At 39.1% G+C, this 19,740-nt stretch overlaps 1 protein-coding gene across 1 annotated transcript in view; it reads right to left on the bottom strand.

The window, feature by feature from the left end:
* LOC124858658 (E3 ubiquitin-protein ligase NEURL1-like) overlaps positions 1-19,740 on the bottom strand; it is a 48,884-nt gene that overhangs the window by 8,488 nt on the left and 20,656 nt on the right. Inside the window, exon 4 of the mRNA XM_047350779.1 lies at positions 9,025-9,741. Coding sequence (XP_047206735.1) covers positions 9,025-9,741 — 717 coding nt within the window. The remainder of the gene's footprint in view (positions 1-9,024; positions 9,742-19,740) is intronic.

Genomic DNA, 19,740 nt, shown 5'->3' with positions numbered 1-19,740 from the left:
AGATCCAGAGACAACTGCACGGTTCAAAGTATCTCACTTGTTGTGGATCCTGGCTATCAGGGTGCATAGCAGCTCCTCTGTGTCATTGGAAGCTTTACGACTTAACATCTTCAATGTATGCTAGCACCAGAGTCCAAGATGAAGACCTTGGACTCTGACAGGTTCTTCAGTTTTCTCCAAAGAACCTTTCTGGAACCCTTTTCAGGAACACCATTTTTATCCTTCAGAGACAAGCGTCCTGGGACTGCTGCTGCTCTGTGGGTGCATGTTCAGTTTGGTGGCATGTGTCTAAGAAACATTCGCATGAATGTCAAAATGCTGCTTTTCTCAGTAGAACAAAACGCTGTGTCAAGATAAGCAGTGTTATCTGTCAGCAATGCTAACAATTGCATTGTGATGTATAGATATACAGGGGTTGGACAATGAAACTGAAACACCTGTCATTTTAGTGTGGGACGTTTCATGGCTAAATTGGACCACCCTGGTAGCCAGTCTTCATTGATTGCACATTGAACCAGTAAGAGCAGAGTGTGAAGGTTCAATTAACAGGGTAAGAGCACAGTTTTGCTTAAAAATATTGAAATGCACACAACATTATGGGTGACATACCAGAGTTCAAAAGAGGACAAATTGTTGGTGCACATCTTGCTGGCACATCTGTGACCAAGACAGCAAGTCTTTGTGATGTATCAAGAGCCACGGCATCCAGGGTAATGTCAGCATACCACCAAGAAGGACGAACCACATCCAACAGGATTAACTGTGGACGCAAGAAGAAGCTGTCTGAAAGGGATGTTCAGGTGCTAACCCGGATTGTATCCAAAAAACATAAAACCACGGCTGCCCAAATCACGGCAGAATTAAATGTGCACCTCAACTCTCCTGTTTCCACCAGAACTGTCCATCGGGAGCTCCACAGGGTCAATATACACGGCCGGGCTGCTACAGCCAAACCTTTGGTCACTCATGCCAATGCCAAACGTCGGTTTCAATGGTGCAAGGAGCGCAAATCTTGGGCTGTGGACAATGTGAAACATGTATTGTTCTCTGATGAGTCCACCTTTACTGTTTACCCCACATCTGGGAGAGTTACGGTGTGGAGAAGCCCCAAAGAAGCGTACCACCCAGACTGTTGCATGCCCAGAGTGAAGCATGGGGATGGATCAGTGATGGTTTGGGCTGCCATATGTTGGGACCCACAGCCATGGATTTCAACATTAAACTCTGGTACGGAACTTTCAAAATAAATTGCATTTAACTGACTTCCAGCAACTGAGGAAAGGGGGGTAGCAGCATACTTCCCATGATGCCACTGTCTGAATAAGAGCACCCCCTCTCCAACAAGCCAACCTCTTTCCACACGGCCTTCGAGAGGGACCGGTCAGGAGAGGCCCAGCGGGCTGATGTCTCTTTGCTGGCAAAAAGACATAAACTCTTCAAACTGGATCCAAGAGTGTTATACATTGATCATATGCAAAGATAAGTACGAATGAAATACTGTCTGTGTATCCGGTATTTTCATTCATGAACGGGGAAATTAAGGTGTAAGAGTTGCTTACTTTTTCCTCTGAGGCCTGTGAAGCAAATTGTCCCAGACAAGTTCCCTACAGAGACGCGCGGTCTCTATGAAGCCGAGCGGAGCGGTCTCCCAGTCTGGAAGGAAGACAACAGAGACCCCATCACCGTGCAGTGGCATTGGCGGACAACGAGCCGTTCTTCATCCACAGCTGGAGGTTAGCGGGAAGCTAACCCTTTGTTCACTGTGGATACCTTCTTCAAACTTCATCGTCTTTTGGACAACATTCCTCACCACGGTTCATGAGGTTAGGTGTTTTGGGCAGAGACAGATTTAGAATGAAATGATCTAAACGTTTTTCATTTTATGAAGTTTTGTTTGTGTTGAACTCAGCTATCTTGGTGCTAGCAGGCTATCTGCAGCACACATGTTCAGGTTGTGTTCTTTGTGTGTTTTTAAAGTTAATACATACTTTACTTGAAGGGTGATTTTAAACAGAAGATTGATCATAACGCGCCGTTGGCGCTTATGCATTTTAACCCTTTTATTAACGGTATTTTAAAGGTATGTGTTGATTCTGGTGCTAAGCTATTAGCTTCTTTTGTTAGCTCAAATGCTAACCGGTAAGAACACATGCTTGCTACTAAAGAGTATTTAACAGAAAGGTTTTTAGATTTCAAGCTAGTGAATAATAGTCCCTGAACATCATTTACTAGATTTGATAACTAAGTAAACACCCTTAAGCCCCATTTCTCCAAAAAGATTTGTCTCTTTTCCAAAATACTCTCTTAATAATATTTCTTCAAATATTATTTCAATAAATAAAGGCAGCTAATTAGACACCGTTGAGAAATGGTCATCCAGAAGGTTGGTTTTATTCAGCAGATCATTATTCAAAACATTATTTTATTAAAATAATATTTTATCTGATCTTGCATTGTGATTGGTTGTCTAAACGTTTGCTGATTATTGCCTAAGTTGGTTCCAAGACTAACTTAACTTCATTTCCAGATTCTTCAAGATAATCCTTGGTTCTCAGACATAAACATTGCATGGTAATGTTGCATCACTCTTTTGTTCATGGTTTTCAACCATCTTTAATCAACTTGTTTATATTGTACATAGTCCATTAGTCTTCCTTGTTCTTTAATTCTGCTTGGTAGTTTAGTTGGATTGTTTTAGCATAGTAAAGAGTTTGTTGATTGAAATATGTTTGACTTGAGTTGACTTATTTTTGTTAACAAATTCTTGTATTTTAAGAAATTGTGTGAATTCATTCAATATATGTGCAGAGTTTATGCTGTTCAATAATGTCACAGCTCGTCTCACACCTTTCTATTTTGTCCTAATACCATCGCCTTACTGGGCTGGTATTCACAGGACAACCCTTAGCAGACCGAAATATTATTTGATAAAATCTTAAAATATGAATATTAAATATTAAATAATATTCTCAGATTCATAATTCCAACACATATCATGGCATTCCCTTGGCCCAGTACTTGTGCTACATGGGCGCGTCACTGCCAAGGACTACCGAACCATTCTTGAGGACCATGTGCATCCAATGGTTCAAACATTGTATCCTGAAGGCGTTGCCGTGTATCAGGATGACAATGCACCAATACTCAAAGCAAGACTGGTGAAAGATTGGTTTGATGAACATGAAAGTGAAGTTGAACATCTCCCATGGCCTGCACAGTCACCAGATCTAAATATTATTGAGCCACTTTGGGGTGTTTTGGAGGAGCGAGTCAGGAAACGTTTTCCTCCACCAGTATCACGTAGTGACCTGGCCACTATCCTGCAAGAATGGCTTAAAATCCCTCTGACCACTGTGCAGGACTTGTATATGTGCGTCAAAACGAATTGACGCTGTATTGGCCGCAAAAGGAGGCCCTACACCATACTAATAAATCATTGTGGTCTAAAACCAGGTGTTTCAGTTTCATTGTCCAACCCCTGTATATCATAGCAGCTTCAAGTGATGCATACCCATAATAATGGAGATACATGATACATTAGGCCATTACCGACTTTAAATGTCTAACATGAAATGGTAATTTTATTTTCTAAGATAAAACAGACAAAGTGACCATGTGACAACAGCAGACTCCATCTGTTCCACCTCACAGGCTTGACAACACCCAGCCATGACAAACTGTCACTTGCTTCAGTGGCTAGATGTCTCCATGGCAACTTATAGCATGCAACTCCGGGTGTGGGTGTGTTTAGACATCCCGTCACAAATGCATCACCGCCCACACACAGCTGGAGTGGGCAACAACTTGAGGAATGTACCCCAGAGGGGTGGGTTGCAAAGTAAAACGCAAAAGGAAAGAAGATGGAGTACAGGGGTGAAACTAGTGTTAGTAGGACTGGTTGTGGGTGAAAAACCCAGCACAGCAAATCTCTATGCAATTACATTTTAATAATGCATCAGGAGGGCATCATAAGAAGCTATCACAGGCTCCCTCCTGATACATAATGCTGGCTGCTGGGAGCCCACGCAAGACAGAAATAACTTCCTGAGTTCTCGGTCTGGCTGACTACATGGGATAGTGGAGAGCTGAGGAGAGCATCCAGGAGTGGTTTGTAGAAGGAAATTAGGAGAACTGATGCATTTTAATTATATTTTAACTTTCAGTACAGGTAATCTTCAATTATTGGTTCCCTGTGAAGAGACACCTGTTCTGCTCAGATGCATAAAATCCCAGTTTACAGACCAAGCAAGCAACAGTAGGATAGGGCAATATGGAGTTTCAATGAATTAAGATTATTTTTTAAATCTGCAGTGACAACAAACAAATTGAAAAAGCCGAAATTTGTTCTGGCAGCATTCTCTAGGTTCCAACACAGTCTGGAAATTTCGAATTTGCTTTTACAATTCCCAATGTCTGGATAAACATGTAATAAAGAAAACTCAATATGGAAAGAAAAATTGTTTTGAGACTTTGTTTTGAGTTAATGCACACAAATAAAATAGTGGTTTGACTTATTAAATCTAGGTTGAACTGGACCTCTGCTTCTTACAACTCTATGAAGCAACTAAAGAGCTTTTTTCTAGACTTTTTTTTTTTGAGTCTTTTTTGTTATAGAATAAGGGTAACAAAATACACAAATTATGTTTAACTTGCAGTTAGTGTACGTCCAAAAGTTATACATTTATAGATTTTAAAATGTGGCTGACCTTAATGGGTCCAAAAAAGCAGTCAACTGTCCCTTATGGAGCTAAATTGGGGCCATAAAGTTTGTTCACACTAAAAAAAAATTTTACCTGAAAAATAAGTTTATTCAAAAGAAAAACATTTGAACCTGAAAAATTATTTTGAACCTCTCCCCAAAAAATGTGAAAACTGGAAAAAAAGTTTTGCAACTAAAAAAAAAAAACAGATGTGAAACTGGAAAAAACAAGTTTAAAACTACTTTTCAGATTCAGGTTTTTTGTTCAAACTTGCAGATTTCTTTTTTTGGCTTCAAACTTTTGGCCCTGTTTTGGCGTGGGGGGCGGGGCCTCAGATCACGGGGGTGCGGAATCATGATTGACAGCTCAACACGGTGGCTAAAGAACATATTCCCAGCTGTTGCATTCAGAGACCGTGGCATGCGGGTCAACCGGGGAAATCTCCAGTGGACCGCTGGCTTAGTGGGACGGTAGTTCACTACACCACCAGCCCACCGCCCTGCACAGACGCAGGGCGAGCATGACATCAAGTACGCAAGAGGCGACAGTTTCTGGGGCGCTGATATTTTTCTGGACCATTGTGCCCTAAACATTGCCATATCAACCTGTTAGGGATAACCTTTATTTATATGACTCATAGCTGTTTTTCCCACTTATACCATAATGATATTAAGCATAAATTCTAATGTTTCCTTTATGTTAGAAAAGAATGCTCATCGACACACATTACAAAGATAAATGGCCCAAGGTTTGTCATGAATGACCTGTGGCTGGGGCACTGGGTTTGATGGTGGAGCAGGCTGTAACTGGTTTGATTAGAATGCAGCAGCACACTTAGATGAAGGATGGACACCAGCTACTACACAACCTACCAGATAGACACCACAATGGTGACACATAGTCTACTGATAAACACTGAGGGAGGGAACATCCATTGCATTGGAGTGCCAGATATAAAACTACATGTGACCTTCTTTCGGGGCTCTTTGACGGTCCGAGACGGGATCCTTGGCGCTGTTCTCTGTAATTATTCCTCTGCCTAATTTAGATTAAAGGAGCTGAAAGTTAGAAACTGTTTGAGAGTCGTTCCTTTAAGAGTCAGTGTTAGATAGAGTCTGATCGCCTCTGGGAACCAGGGACTGGAGAGACTCCCGAGAGGTCTGACCGCCAACAGGGTGCAGTAGTAGTAGTAACAAACCTCCCCTCTGCTCCAGTCAGGCAGATCAGCTCTGCTGCACACTGGCGAACAGCTGATCTGTAACACATGAACATGCGCTGCAGGGCGGCCAGCTGAGCTGTCAATGAAGAGCGGAGATCAGAAAAAAAGTCCAGGCTTAATTATGCAGGAATATTCGGAAAATACCGGCTCGTTTTGCATCTGGTTTCATTCCCGCCGTTTAGCGATTCGTTTGCTTTATATTGAAAGCATGGGAAATCTCCAACACGAACTTAAAATGCTGTGCAAATCTGTCAAGATCATATTTTCTCCTCTGAGATGCGCGTCGTGTATTCACATAAGCTGCCTCTATCGGTGAAGCATGTTATCATTCAAAACCGATCACATAAATATAGAATATTGATGATGTATTACAGATGATCCCAGTTCCCACGGACCCTGAATGCAACAGCTGGGAATATGTTCTTCAGCAGCTGTGTTGAGCTGTCAGTCATGATTCTGCACCCCCGTGATCTGAGGCCCCGCCCCCCACGCCAAAACAGCGCCAAAAGTTTGAAGCCGAAAAAAAAAAAATGCAAGTTCGAAAAAAAAAAACCTGAATCTGAAAAGTAGTTTTGAACTTATTTTTTCCAGTTTCACAGCAGTTTTTTTTTTTTCAGTTGCAAAACGTTTTTTCCAGTTTTCACATTTTTTGGGGAGAGGTTGAAAATAATTTTTCAGGTTCAAATGTTTTTCCTTTGAACAAACTTTTATTTTTCAGGTTCAAATTTTTTTCATTTGAACAAACTTTATGGCCCCAATTTTGCTCCACAGTCCCTTTACCACACTGAAAATCAGAATTCAATTTTAACATTGAGTAGTTTCATGATTCGGGAACATAGAGTGAAGACCTGGCACTGATACATTACATTTAAGGTTAATATGCTGTAGTTTCCACAATGTAGTAAAAACTGAAGACATATTTTATATAAATTTGCACTCTCCAGTATTTATGGTTGTATCAAAATACAGTAAGTTAAGAAATTTCAACATTCCACCATAAAAAAACACATTTTATTAAGTGTTTTTATTAAGCAAGAAAGGGATACTGAATATTTAAAACCTTAACCGGACACACTTAAAATCAGATGTTTGCTGAATTTCAAATGTCCTAAAGATTACATATGAGGCCTAATTTTTTAATTAATCTGCAAACTCAATGCAAAAAGACCTGAGGCTGGGAGTCAAACCCAGGACCTTTTTACTGCAAGGCAACAGTGCTACCAAATGTGCAGTCCTAAATTGGATTCATCACAACAAAATATTTATTGTCAGAAATGTCAAGCAACCTTCACAATTACTGACAGTTCTGCTAAAGATGTTTGGTTTTAATATATTTTATTCCAGTGGCACAATTTCAGAAACAAAAATGAGCTTTTTATCCAACAGTTTGCTGTATTTTCAGAATTTTTTGCAACAATTCTTACCTTCCTTCTCCCTGTGGCAAGATGGTAAGGTGGCAAAATAAACTTGGGCCTTGTTCAACTTTATTTGTCATTTCATTTGTCCTGTTGTTTAGTCATCTGATTGTACATATTAGCAGGTTTAGGCAAGCAGCTATTTTCAATGCAGCCTTCTCCTGAATGAAGGGAATTACACCTTTCCCTCATTTTAACAGTATGTGCTCTTGTCCTTCCTTTTTTAGGAATGGCCAAGTAAAACTGGCCTAAATGTCACATTAGTTTATACCATGGGGAGACAAAAAGGCACAGATCACAAATTAATGGTCTCTAAATACTCTGATCAACTTAAAAAAAGGAAAATAAAAATGACAAAAATACTTGTTACAAAAATTTTTCAGAAGTTGTTAGGGGTTGGGCCTGTACTGTGGAGGAGTTGATGGCACTGCTGCATTTCAGCAAATAGATTCTGGGTCCGAATCCTGGTCTGGGGTATTTCTTCATATAGTTTCATGTTCTCCCCCGTGAATGTATGGGTTCTCACCTGGAACTCTAGCATCCTCCTAAAGTCCCACAATATGGCTGTTAGGTTAATTGGTCTGTTTAGGTATAGTTGTGTGCCTGCATGGTTGTTTGTACTTTGTATCTTAGTGTCGTTCTGTGATGGACTGGCGAATTGTCCACGGTGTACCCTGCTTTTCACCCAATGACCACTGGGAATAGGCACCAGCCTGCCTATGACCCAGCAAAAATAAGCAGCCATGGATTCTAGGGGATGTCAACAGTTGTGGTTTTTAATAATTATTTATTTGTTTTATTAATCATCATTTTAATAATTATTTCCTTTTAAGTAGGAAATAAATGTACTTAAACTAAATGTTATATTTTCTAATTTTCCTTGCGACTATATGCTACTTTCATTAGTCCTGATGCTTTTAAACATCTTTACCTGAGACCCTGATAATTGTGGATGGTTTGACCACATTTAAAATAGCTACAATAATTTGGACGAGTAACTTTGTTCGACAATCTCTGGAGAGAAAAAAGAAACAGCCTCTGTTTTCAGTTTTTGATACCTCATCCAGGAGCAGAAACTCAGTACATGAAATTCAACGTGCCTTCAGGTAAAGCCTATATCAATATGTGAGACATGGGCGCAAAATCTGTTTAACTGAAAGTTCAAAGTGAACTGTCATATTCAAATTACTATAACTACATTCAAATTACTTGGTGATTTTTGAATTGATAAAAAGTCAAGAGTGCACCCCAGATAGCAAAAAAGAAGAAAAGTTTTTTTCTTATTTAAAAGAGTGGGAATTAGGCCTCCAAAAGGTAATTTAACAGTCAGAGACTGTATTAACTTCTGAATGGAAAGCAGTACATGACATCCTTTGTAGATCTTTGGAAGACAGCATGGGAATTAAAAGCCAGCCTGTTGATAAAACTACAACTTACCATTAAATTCAAACCTTTTTGACTGAAATCCAATTATACCTTTTTTACCCCTCTGCAAGCAGGTTTGTTCTTAAATCTTGGTTTTACAGTGCTTGTTTTTTTCAGTCATTTGCATTTTTAGAGTCTGGTATTTCTGTCCATGTTGTTTTATAATGTAGTGTAAAACAAGAGGGAAAGAATACAGTGGCATATTATACCTAACATAACTAACTAACTAAATGATGAGGATCAAAACAAGGGAAGATGAGCTTACCTAAAATCCTGAGTTGTGTGATGGAGCCATGCAGACCATAGAACATCCACAGAGGCCTGGAGTTATCGACACATAGCTGCATTCCTGCACTGTTCCCATTATGGCTCATCATAAGCTCCCCCTCTGAATTCACCACAAAGCTCAAAATATCCCCACTGTGGAGTTGGACAGCCACCCTACGCACGGCCCAGAATTCCATGCGGTCTACCAGGGACTCAGGGTTTGATGGGAGATCACTGGGCCTCAGGGTGGCCGGGTCGCAGGATGTCACGCCATAAGAAAGAGACCCCGCACGGGTGGCTCCTGCCTTCACTTTCACAAATACATACTCTGAACAGTATATTGGGCGGCTGGTGAACACCAGGGTCCTCTCATCGCTGCGGTGATCTGGCCGAGCCACTGTGTACTTATCGAGCTCGGTAATTTGGAGGCCATGAACAGTGTGAAACTGCAGATCAGTGTCCAAGTGGCCTGGCAGCAGTGAGCACTGCTGCGAGTTCTGAGAGTTCTGAGGAACATGGCAAGAGGTGGTGCTTAAAGGCTGGAGTCGTCCCTCGTCTTCCCCCTCATCTTCCTCTAGCTGCATCTCTTGCTGCTGAAGGCTCAGGTCACACAGACTAATGGTGAGTCGAGGGTCATGACTGTTCCGGCGAACTGAAGCCTGTTGGGGGGCAGTGAAGGAACGAGGACGCAAGTCCAGAGGGACCATCTCACTGTCTGTTAAAATATAAAACACACATACACACAGCATTATGTAATCACCTTCTTAGTGGCCATTAGAAGTAAAAACTTCGTTTTATTATCACACAGTGTTTTTATCTGCTTTAATCCTTTATCTAGACAAGATCATAATTTAACCCACATTTTGGCTGCAGGAAAAAAGAGACACTTTTTGTAAAAGAAAAAAAATATAAATGATTTAATTTAATACATTCTTCCAGTTAGTTTTATGCAGATTCTCCCATAGTAAAACACTTTAGTTGTACATTCTCTGTACACTGCTAATTCGTCATACCTGCTTTTGTAAACACCATGTTGCTTCCAGTCTCTGCATTTTATAACATATTCATTCTGAGGCACCCTCTGTAGCGTATATTAAAACCCAGCCAGACTAACAAATGCATCAGTGTTTACATGCTTCAAAACAGGTCAGGACCTTAAGTGGGGGCCAACTGTAGCTGCAGGCCAATTGCTGCACAGTAAGAATAAAAAAAAAGACGTAACAGGTTTATGTAACATTCAAAGAATAAAAGATTCCATCTTTCAGCCCGCCTCTCCAGTTTGTACCTCGGGGTCCTGTTGTTAAACTATATTCTGCTTTTATTTTCAGGTCTTCATACAGTGCCTTGCAAAAGTATTCATACCCCTCAAAACCTGTTTCCCATTTTGGGTGAAACTTCAGTGCATTTAATTGAACAAAAAAAGTCCATAATTGTGAAGTAAAAGAAAAATGGTGGCTTTTTACAGTTTTTTTAAACAAATAAAACTCCAACAAATGTGATGTGTGACCCTGAGTTAACAGGCTACACTTTTCCAAGTCTTATTTGAAAATGATCCCAACTCATGACCAGCTGATCCAATAAATATGGGGATAAGGCAGATTGAAACTTCGTACACTAGCTTGATAGCATTCACAATTCCAGGAATTTGCTTCCTTTTTAAAAGTTCAAGGTAAAATGACATATTTTGACTACAGCTAATAACTAATAATAATAAACTAATAACTTTACAGAACCTTACTTCGAAATCTGAATTAAGCGGTCATTGAACCACCTTTCGCTGGCATTGCTGCTACTATGCCAGTATGTCATAGTAGTTGTACAATATTTGCACATCTCATACTTCTTTGTGAAATAGTTTAAGAGTCAGATGAATTTTTCAAGCCTTGCCACAGATTCTCTATTGGATTTGACTAGGCCATTTTAACACATGAATCTGGTTATATGTTTAGGGCTGTGTTTTTTTTGTTTTTGTTTTTTGTCCCTGTCTCTTGAGTGTTTTGCAGCCTCTAACCCAGTGTTCTGCAACCTTTATAACACAAAAAGTCATTTTTACCCTCAGTCCAGCTAAATAAGACGCGTTCAGAACTGTAAATATTACATGACCTTTGGAACAAAGACAGCTTATACATTTTGATAGAAACTGTATCTACTATAAGAAATGTTTTGTCATTTTATAGAACGACAATTGTATTTCTATTTTTAGGTTTTACAATAAAGAAAACATAAGATTTAATAGGATGGATGGATTTTTTTCTGAAGGTTGATATTTGTGGAAAATTATGTGAAAACTAACATAGTTTTCAATCTAATAACACAAATATAATCTTAAAAATTACTACTGGTACTTTTTATGTCATTCTGTTGTGAAAATTTATTGCAATTATTCCATCAAAAAGCTTATTTATGGAGAGTAAACCTAAGCTAAAGATCTCTGCAGCTCCTCTAGAGTTACCAGCCTCAAGACATATTTAACATTTCTTAAATGGCTATTTGCCTGTGGCTAGATTAGATGCAGAATTTGTGAGGGACTAAAAAAGTTTCCAAGGTATATTTCTACACAGCATGTTGAGTTTTGCATAGCAACCCTGTTATGCCAAATTTCCGGGGTGTTAATAAGCTGTACAAGCAGCAGTGTTTACATGTACCTCTGTGCAATTTTATGATTTTTAGTTATGTGGCTAAGATGCTAAGTCAACTATTTTCTGACAGTTGAAAAAGAAAGGCATTCTAAAAACTGCATCTATGCTGTGTGCCCCCTTACAAATACCCATTCCGATGGTAATCTAGATCACCGTAAATAGAAGCCACATGGGAACATCTGTGCCAAAAGGAAACAGAGACGGAACATGCTTTCTACGCTCACAGTCAGTCCAAACAGATCCACACACTGGCATGCTTAGAAACTCTGTGCCAACTTTACAACAAGCTAAAATTAGTCTAATTGGACATCTGAGGAGAGTGGGGGAAGGGGCGCGGATGAGGGTGATTGACGCGATGGCTCTCAGCCTCGACCCGCTTTGGGCTTCCCCTATGCAGAGTGAAAGAAGAACAAGTGAAAGTCAGGGGGAGATTAGATGAAAAATAACGTTGGGTGGACTCTTGAGAGAAAGGGCATACATCACCACAGCTCCTCTTTATCTCCCCAAAGACAGCAAATCTATGGCTGACCACTGATAAACTGCTGAAACTTAATTACTTCCTCTGTCAAGAGTGAGCACAAGCAGCTATGAGGCTCTTATTATTAGCAGTCTTATCATCTTCAAGGCAAAGCTGGCCGATGATGGAAGGCAAGAGATCATTTCTATTCTTGTACTGACAGTTTCCTACAGTTCATGGTTTCTGTGTTTACTGAGAGCAGTGGAGGGGAATAGGGAATTTACAAAGAAAATAAATTGTGAAGAGAAACACAAACAGTAAAATGAGACAAAACAAAAAGAAAAAAGTTGACAGTGACATAATTATTAATGACTTCCCTTAATTGTAGTCTTAATACAAATTAAAATAGTACACATTTGGAAAAAAAATTCCTAACATTTGAAAATGAATAAAAAGTCAATAATTTCAAAACCATTATTTTTATGTACTAACTTATGTCCAGAATTCGTATCATGGTGGGTTTAGATTTAAAGTGACCTTTTAGTTTTAACGTTGTTTCTTCTGACTGGAAGTAATATTACAGCTTTGGAGTGGCCCAGCCAGAGGCAAACTTGAATCTAATGGATTACTGAGAAGGGTATAAATAGGTTTTGGCATACCATTTACCATCAAATAAAGTGCAAATCAAAACAGATACATTATTTATTTTTCAAAATTTATCTATCTGCACCCTATTCCAATACTTGGAAATGAACTGAGACATCCCTACATAAAATATCTACACTTGGTGGTTGTGGGATTCAGGAAATCAAAGATTTAATGTTGAACTGACCTCAAAGTTTAAATAAATGCGTAAAATCTTAACATGTTGTAACGTCTTGACTCTCTTTGTTATTGTACTTAACAAACAGCACTTTCTCAATGAAAAGCCAGAGGCCTACACACACACACACAAGCACCCATGCTGGTGATGACATGTTTTTTGTTTTCTTAACAATGTTCGAAATAAGGCAAAGTTCTCATGGAGCTTAAGGAATTGGCCATAACCCCTTCTTTTAATAATGTCTATTAAACATAAAGGATATTATATTCTACTTTGACATTTTAAAGTTCATGTCCTTGAAGCCTACAAATAACAACCCAGATTTGCTAATTTTTTTCAGGCTTTAAAACAATACTTATGTAATTAAGTTGAAATTGCCCTGTTAACATTAAGTGGGCTTTAAAAAGCTCCAGCCACCCATTCTCAAGAGAAAAAATATTTAAATAGAGGAACACATATCAGACAGACACTGCAGGGTCAATGACTGCCCCTCTGGCTTTGGCTCTTAATATTTCATTTTCTGAAAGAAAATCTGTAACCAGACCTTTTGTAGATACTTCTTTTTTGTAGAAATTTCTTTAGTTCAATGAAAGAAGAAAATACAAATTGCAGAATCAAGAGTAGAGACAAACATTTATCCACCTGCTGTGGTTCCCCAACCCAGTCAAACAAGTTCCAGCCTTCACTACACAGGAACTAATCCGGAAAAACCAGTTCCAGGAAAGCCAAAGTTAGACATCAAATTACATTCCGGAAACCTATGAGCATATGCCAAGATCAACAACTACAGATTAAAAGTAACTCCATCTATCTTGAAGCATCGAACAGACACAAGTATGTATAATGTCAGTAACAAGAGTACTGCACGAAGAGCTTTCTATTTACCCTTTTTTCGTGGTGGAACAGGATTAAGAGGCATTTGGGAGTTTTAATAGTGGTGCAATCTCTATACAAGGTCAACTGTGATGAGTGTCTGCATAAGCATGCTGTATATGCGAGTTTGGGGATTGGTCCTAAGTATAGATAAGAAGGGAGCAGGGAGGGGGGGGGGGGGGAGCGGTGGTCACAAGGGGAAGGGGATCCACAGCTCTCTCTAAATTGAAAGAGTAAAGTAAGAAAAACACATTCCAACATGTAGAGTAGAGCTAGTGTACCTAAATGACTAGATAAGACCGGTACAATCCATTAAAATTATCAAAGCAGTTGAGGCTCCTAGATGCAGTGTAAAAGGAGCAATGTGTTGTTTTTGATAGACCATGTCACAGTGGTAGTTTGGTGACATTTGTTGTCTAATTACAGGTTGAGGAGTGGAAAGATCACAAAGTTACGAGCTTCTTTTTTTGCATATGTACAGAAACTGACATCAGATTTAGCCATGGGCTGGTTACAGGTACACACACCATGCAAAGGTTATAAAATGTAAGGGTTTCAAATTCCATTACCAGAATTTACTCAGTATTGAGTATGGAGCACAGAGCAATGCAGCGCTTACCTCCCTCATGTAATCAATATGTAATGGCGTGCACTGCTGATCAGCTGGCTGAAAGGAAGCTACAATACTTTTCCCTTTCTTAAAAACAAAGAAAAACTGTGTTTGACGGTGTTTCTGGGTGTGAAAAACACAGACAGTTATGGTATAAGAACTACAGGAGCACCACCCATCAATTGTATTCATGTGAAGCCGTTTTACAGCTACATTTAGCAAGCAAGCAATTTACCGGCATGTCTGTTCGGCAGCCAACTGCTGGTTAACCAACTAATTAACCAACAAATTTCATCTTGTGAAATTTGCATTATATTATAAAGACGGGAATATTAAAAAGGTAAAATACTCAGCATTTGAAAACTAATAAGACATGTAGCAAGTGATGCTTTTATATTTTAAATAAGGGTAATAACATCATATTATGCAGTGCTGCTCTAAATCTTTGTGTTAATACTGCAAAACTGTGGTATTTACTGAAGAAAACCATGTCAGCCCATGCCCATTGAAATGTTCATGAAAACACTTTTTTTCAGTCACCTCCAACCTGAATGACTCAACATGCACTTTCACACGGCCATGCTTGTTTTCAGCAATTAGAGTGGGTTCAGTGGTTGACGAAATGTTTAAATCTGATCTCAATTTAAAACATATTTCTCCAATTATTCTGCTGAATTCATCTCAGCATTTTGGTCAAAGTTATATCTGTAAAAACTTCACAGATGGACATATTTGCTCGCTAACATACATTCTCCTCTTTCACTTGGAGCGGAGTCCGTTCATCTGAAAGTGATTAGGCCTCCCTCCGAAGGGTTCTCCCTGACCGGTGCAGCTCCCAGGATCCAAACCTGACAGGCTCCATTACCATTTCTATTTGGATTTCCTGTTCGATTCCACGAGGGCCGATTAAATTCCAGCTGAGCCCCAATAGCCTGCCCGGCCTTTTTTATTTTTGTTCCGCAAATCAACTGAATTCCAAGCCCTGAGATCACTAGAGACAGGGCTCTCATGAATCCAAGGACTTATCATGTTTGCATGATTTTAGAAGTTTAGTCTGAGGACAGACTTCCAATATCCAGCTCATATCAGGTGTCTCACCTTATTTCAGCCAACCGTGTGACAGATTCAATTTTATTCAGTTAAAATCAGTGCAAAAAAGCCCAAAAACTGATTAGCAAGGTTAGGTTTGTGTAAAGTTTAGACTGTTGGCACCCTTCTTACCAGATGTGTTACTCTGTTAGTCCATCTCTTAAAGAGTGTGAATATATGTCCATACTTCTAGTGTGCTATGTATCTTACGGGCGTATTTGACTCTTGCCTGCATGTGTCAAACCCTTAAGGCTCTTCATGCCCCTCAACATGCAACCGTTACTGTGCATATGCTTTACATGCCTTTAAACTAAAGCTAAAAATGCAAAGTTATGCACTTTTTCACATAAAATCTATATCTTTGTAAGTAAAAATGTCCAATAGTTTAAGGTAAAAAAATTAATTAGTCTCCTGCAAACAATATGGTACAAAATGAATTGCGATCTGAACACAAATGAGCACCATACTTTTCAGATATTTACGTGCAAAAGCTTTTTAAAGATGTGCAAAACAATTATATGCTACTTTGTGCTGTTCTATCACATAAAATCCCATTGAAATACATAGATGTGTGTGGTTTTAGTCTGGTGTCAGTCATAGAAAAGCAGTGAGAAGATTTTAATTGCATTCTATCAAGATAAAACTAAACCAACACTATATCTAATTATGAAGCAAATATAAACTGAAGGAAAGAAAATTAGACAGGCCATTGATGGTAATGCATTACTTGGGAAACAACTAGAAAAGTGTCTAGATGTTGAGATACAGGTATTGCATCAAAGACATTGGGTAAGTCTTAAAAGGTTAGAAATATATGTAGATCTGTAGAAAAGCACACCTTTATCCCAGACTTACCACATTATCCTCTAGCTTTACAATTTTAAGTTGAAATGGTTGTAGATGCAAATACCTTGTCCTCTTGACCTGAACTGATGTTACAAGCTGCTGTAATTTCCAGAATAGGAACACGTGGGACATGGTAGAGCATATTCTTGACTGTAATCAGGTTTAATAGCAAGTCCCTTAAAACAGGATCCTTCACGTGATTTATTGGTATTATCATTAAACTGAGGGGAAAGGTTCAAGTAGAATCGGGGAGCAAAACAGGGAAAATGGTGAAAGGCTGCAGTGTGATGCATGATTTTAGGCTCTTTTTGCCAAAGTTCTCAGTGAAAGGAAATTACTAAATGTTTATAGTATGGAGACATTTAGCATTTCTCTTTGCCTCTCTATCTCTCTTAGCGCCCTTCTGTTTGCTTTTGGCTCCAAACAGACTTTTGATAAATGATTTTGCATATTGTAATTACCAAGCTGAAATTTCAGTACATTGCTTTTGGAGGATTTGGCAAACCCCTCAGGCCTATCGCATAACTTCATTCATCAAAATTAATAAAACAGTTTTGTTAATTTTGTTCGCCTCCATTATGAAGCCCGGAAGAAACAGGTAAATCCTGCATATACATAGTGTAATACAACTGTTATGAGTTCTAACATAAGTCTGAATTTTAACTCTATCCTTCAAAAGTTAATTTTCAGCCACTTTCAGTACAGCCTAGTTCTTTCTCCTATATTTGACGTGATCACAAACCTATTTCTATTTTTGAAACCTGTAAATCCACAAATCAAACCCAATGAGAGGCCACCTAATCTATGCTGACAAGTGAAACAATAAGTGCTCTAGCAAGTGGTATGAGTGTGTGGCACAGTAAGAGAAAGGACAAAAATAGGTACAAAGAAAGGAAACAACAGCAGAGTCAAGTTCAGACAGAACTACATTCAGCTTTTTTTCATATCTTTCCATCTGGAGACAAAACAGGTTTGCAGCACAGGCATCAACAGTTTTCAGTCTAGTAGGATGAGATTCCTACAATGACAAGGGTGCAATAACATTTCTGACAAAATGAAAATACTTTCAGAGTCAATAAATAGAAAGCATGCCTCAACCAGCCACAAGATGTTGCATGCTTGGTGAAGAATTGAGTCAGATCTGAATAAAAGAAATGAAGTGTCACATTTTGCTGACTAAACACATTATCTTGACATACTTGAAAAGACTAATGGATTTTAGCAAACTTAAAGTGCAACTAAACCAGATGTAAAAGCATAACCTCGACCCCAGACAAATTTTGAAAACTACCACTAAAGTGAGCAGTGCCAAGAGATACTGAGGGGCACAGCCAAATGTGGGGATACGAGGAGAGGGTTAAGCAGGGGTGTGGTCAGGGGGACGAGGGAAAATGGCAGCTAGCTTAATTTGACATTGAAACATGGAGAGTGGGCAGATCGACGATGGTAGTTTCACCATGGATCGTGGAGGATTTTTCACCCTCCTCATGACCATAGGTTAAGGGAGGCTTTATGGAGCCCAGTGGGCCTAAGCCTCATCAGTGCGAGCCACTGGCTCAAGGTGCTGACTCAGTGATGCCCAAAGCCGGTGCTGCCGAGGCAGTGGAGGACAAAAGGGGCGTGTGCCTGAGTGAGTTGGTTTTATACCCAAATGCAAGGTTGTGACACAGACATGTACCACACTGTACCGTTTGAACCACTAGGAAAATTTAACTGCAGTAGCCATTGTTCAACCCAAAGAGAGCAGCAGCAGTTTTAGGACACATTTGTTGCACACAATTTCTGGCAACAGCAAAAGACTTTAATATATGTTGTCTGTGTTTTGCCATTTTTCATTTCTTTTATAATTATTTCCTTAACTTCCAAACATCTGAGCTAATTTAAAAATTTTAATATGGACATGTCTAATATTGTATGGTCTGGCACCAGCATGCAGGTTAATGGCCAATTTCAGATATCATTTATTTGAGAATAAATTTTTTTTTTTGGAAAAACATCCAATCAGCAAGACACATTCTTAAAATGCTGAACTTTTACCTAATATTCATGCCAAAACAAAAAAAGGAGAAAATTTCGATATCGAACCAGTTTAATTATTTTACAATTGCTCAAAACCATCTATAGAAAATGTACATAAAAAAGCATTCCCTCTATCTCTTTATTCCTCACAATGGTAACAGACATGACAGGCATAAAGTGAGAGATTTTCCCCATGCTGATGCTTTACAGGTCTATTGCAAGGCAAATGTAGATGATTTATGTTGAAGCCCACCTCTTAATCACTTGAAAGGAACACGGCATTGTGACACTCTGGCAGATATTTTGGATTTTTCTTTAATGACTAGAGAGACAAGTTGCAGATGATTCTAGCAGACACCTTCGTATGGATCACTACAGTTCTGTCAGTGATTAAATGACTCATCTACCTCTGGTAAACAAAGCCCCAGTAGAGCATCTTGCATCCATGAAAAATGTCTTTGAAGTTTTGGACCTGGAAGAAATCCATCATACCTGTAAAAAACGGAGGCTGCGTGGTCTTTGTGCAAACCCACATACATATATACTCAGCGGCCACTTTATTTGGGACACTTGTTTAAGCATTTGTTAACACATATTGCCAATCACATGGCAGCAATTTAGCAAATTCAGTCATCTAATTGCTAAAGATAGTTTGCGGAAGTTTTAAAATTTACTGCAGTTTTCATTAACTGTCTCTCAGGTTCACAAATAATGTTTCAATTAACAAAGACTGTGAATGTCAGAGTTCAGAGGTGAATGGGCTGACTGGTTTGAGATGATAAACAACAGTAGCTCAAAAAAGCAGAAGCAATTGAGGACCACATTGGGTGCCACCCCTGTGAGTTAAGTACATAAAGCTGAGGATGCAGGTCTTATTCTAACTGGACAGTATCAAATTGAAGAAAAATTGCCTGGTCCAATAAGTCTTAGTTTAAGCTGTAACATTCAGATGGTAAGATTTGAATTTGGCGTAAACAACATAAGAGCATGGATCCATCCTGCCTTGTATCAATGATTCTGGCTGCTGGTGGTGGCTCTGTGGGATGAGTAGTCGTCTTGCAATCTGAAAGATGTGAGTTTGATTAAAGCTTCCTCCTGCCAAATGTCAATGCGACCCTGGGCAAGGAAGTTAACCTTACAATGCCTACTGATCTATGTATAGGTTTATGAATGTGTGAGTGTGTGAGTGAATATTTGTGAGTGTGATTGGGTGTATTTGACTCTAGTGTAAAGCGGTTTGAGTGGCCACTGGAATAGCACTATATAAATCAAGTCCATTTACCATTTAGTGGTGTGGTGGATACTTTCTTGGCTAATATTAGACATTGTTTAAAACCCAAAGCCTACCTCAGTATTGC

The sequence above is a fragment of the Girardinichthys multiradiatus genome, chromosome 22, assembly GCF_021462225.1.
Source record: "Girardinichthys multiradiatus isolate DD_20200921_A chromosome 22, DD_fGirMul_XY1, whole genome shotgun sequence".
Lineage (NCBI taxonomy): Eukaryota > Metazoa > Chordata > Actinopteri > Cyprinodontiformes > Goodeidae > Girardinichthys > Girardinichthys multiradiatus.
Note: the sequence above shows the minus strand (reverse complement) of the source record. Positions and strands in the feature narration are given on the sequence as shown.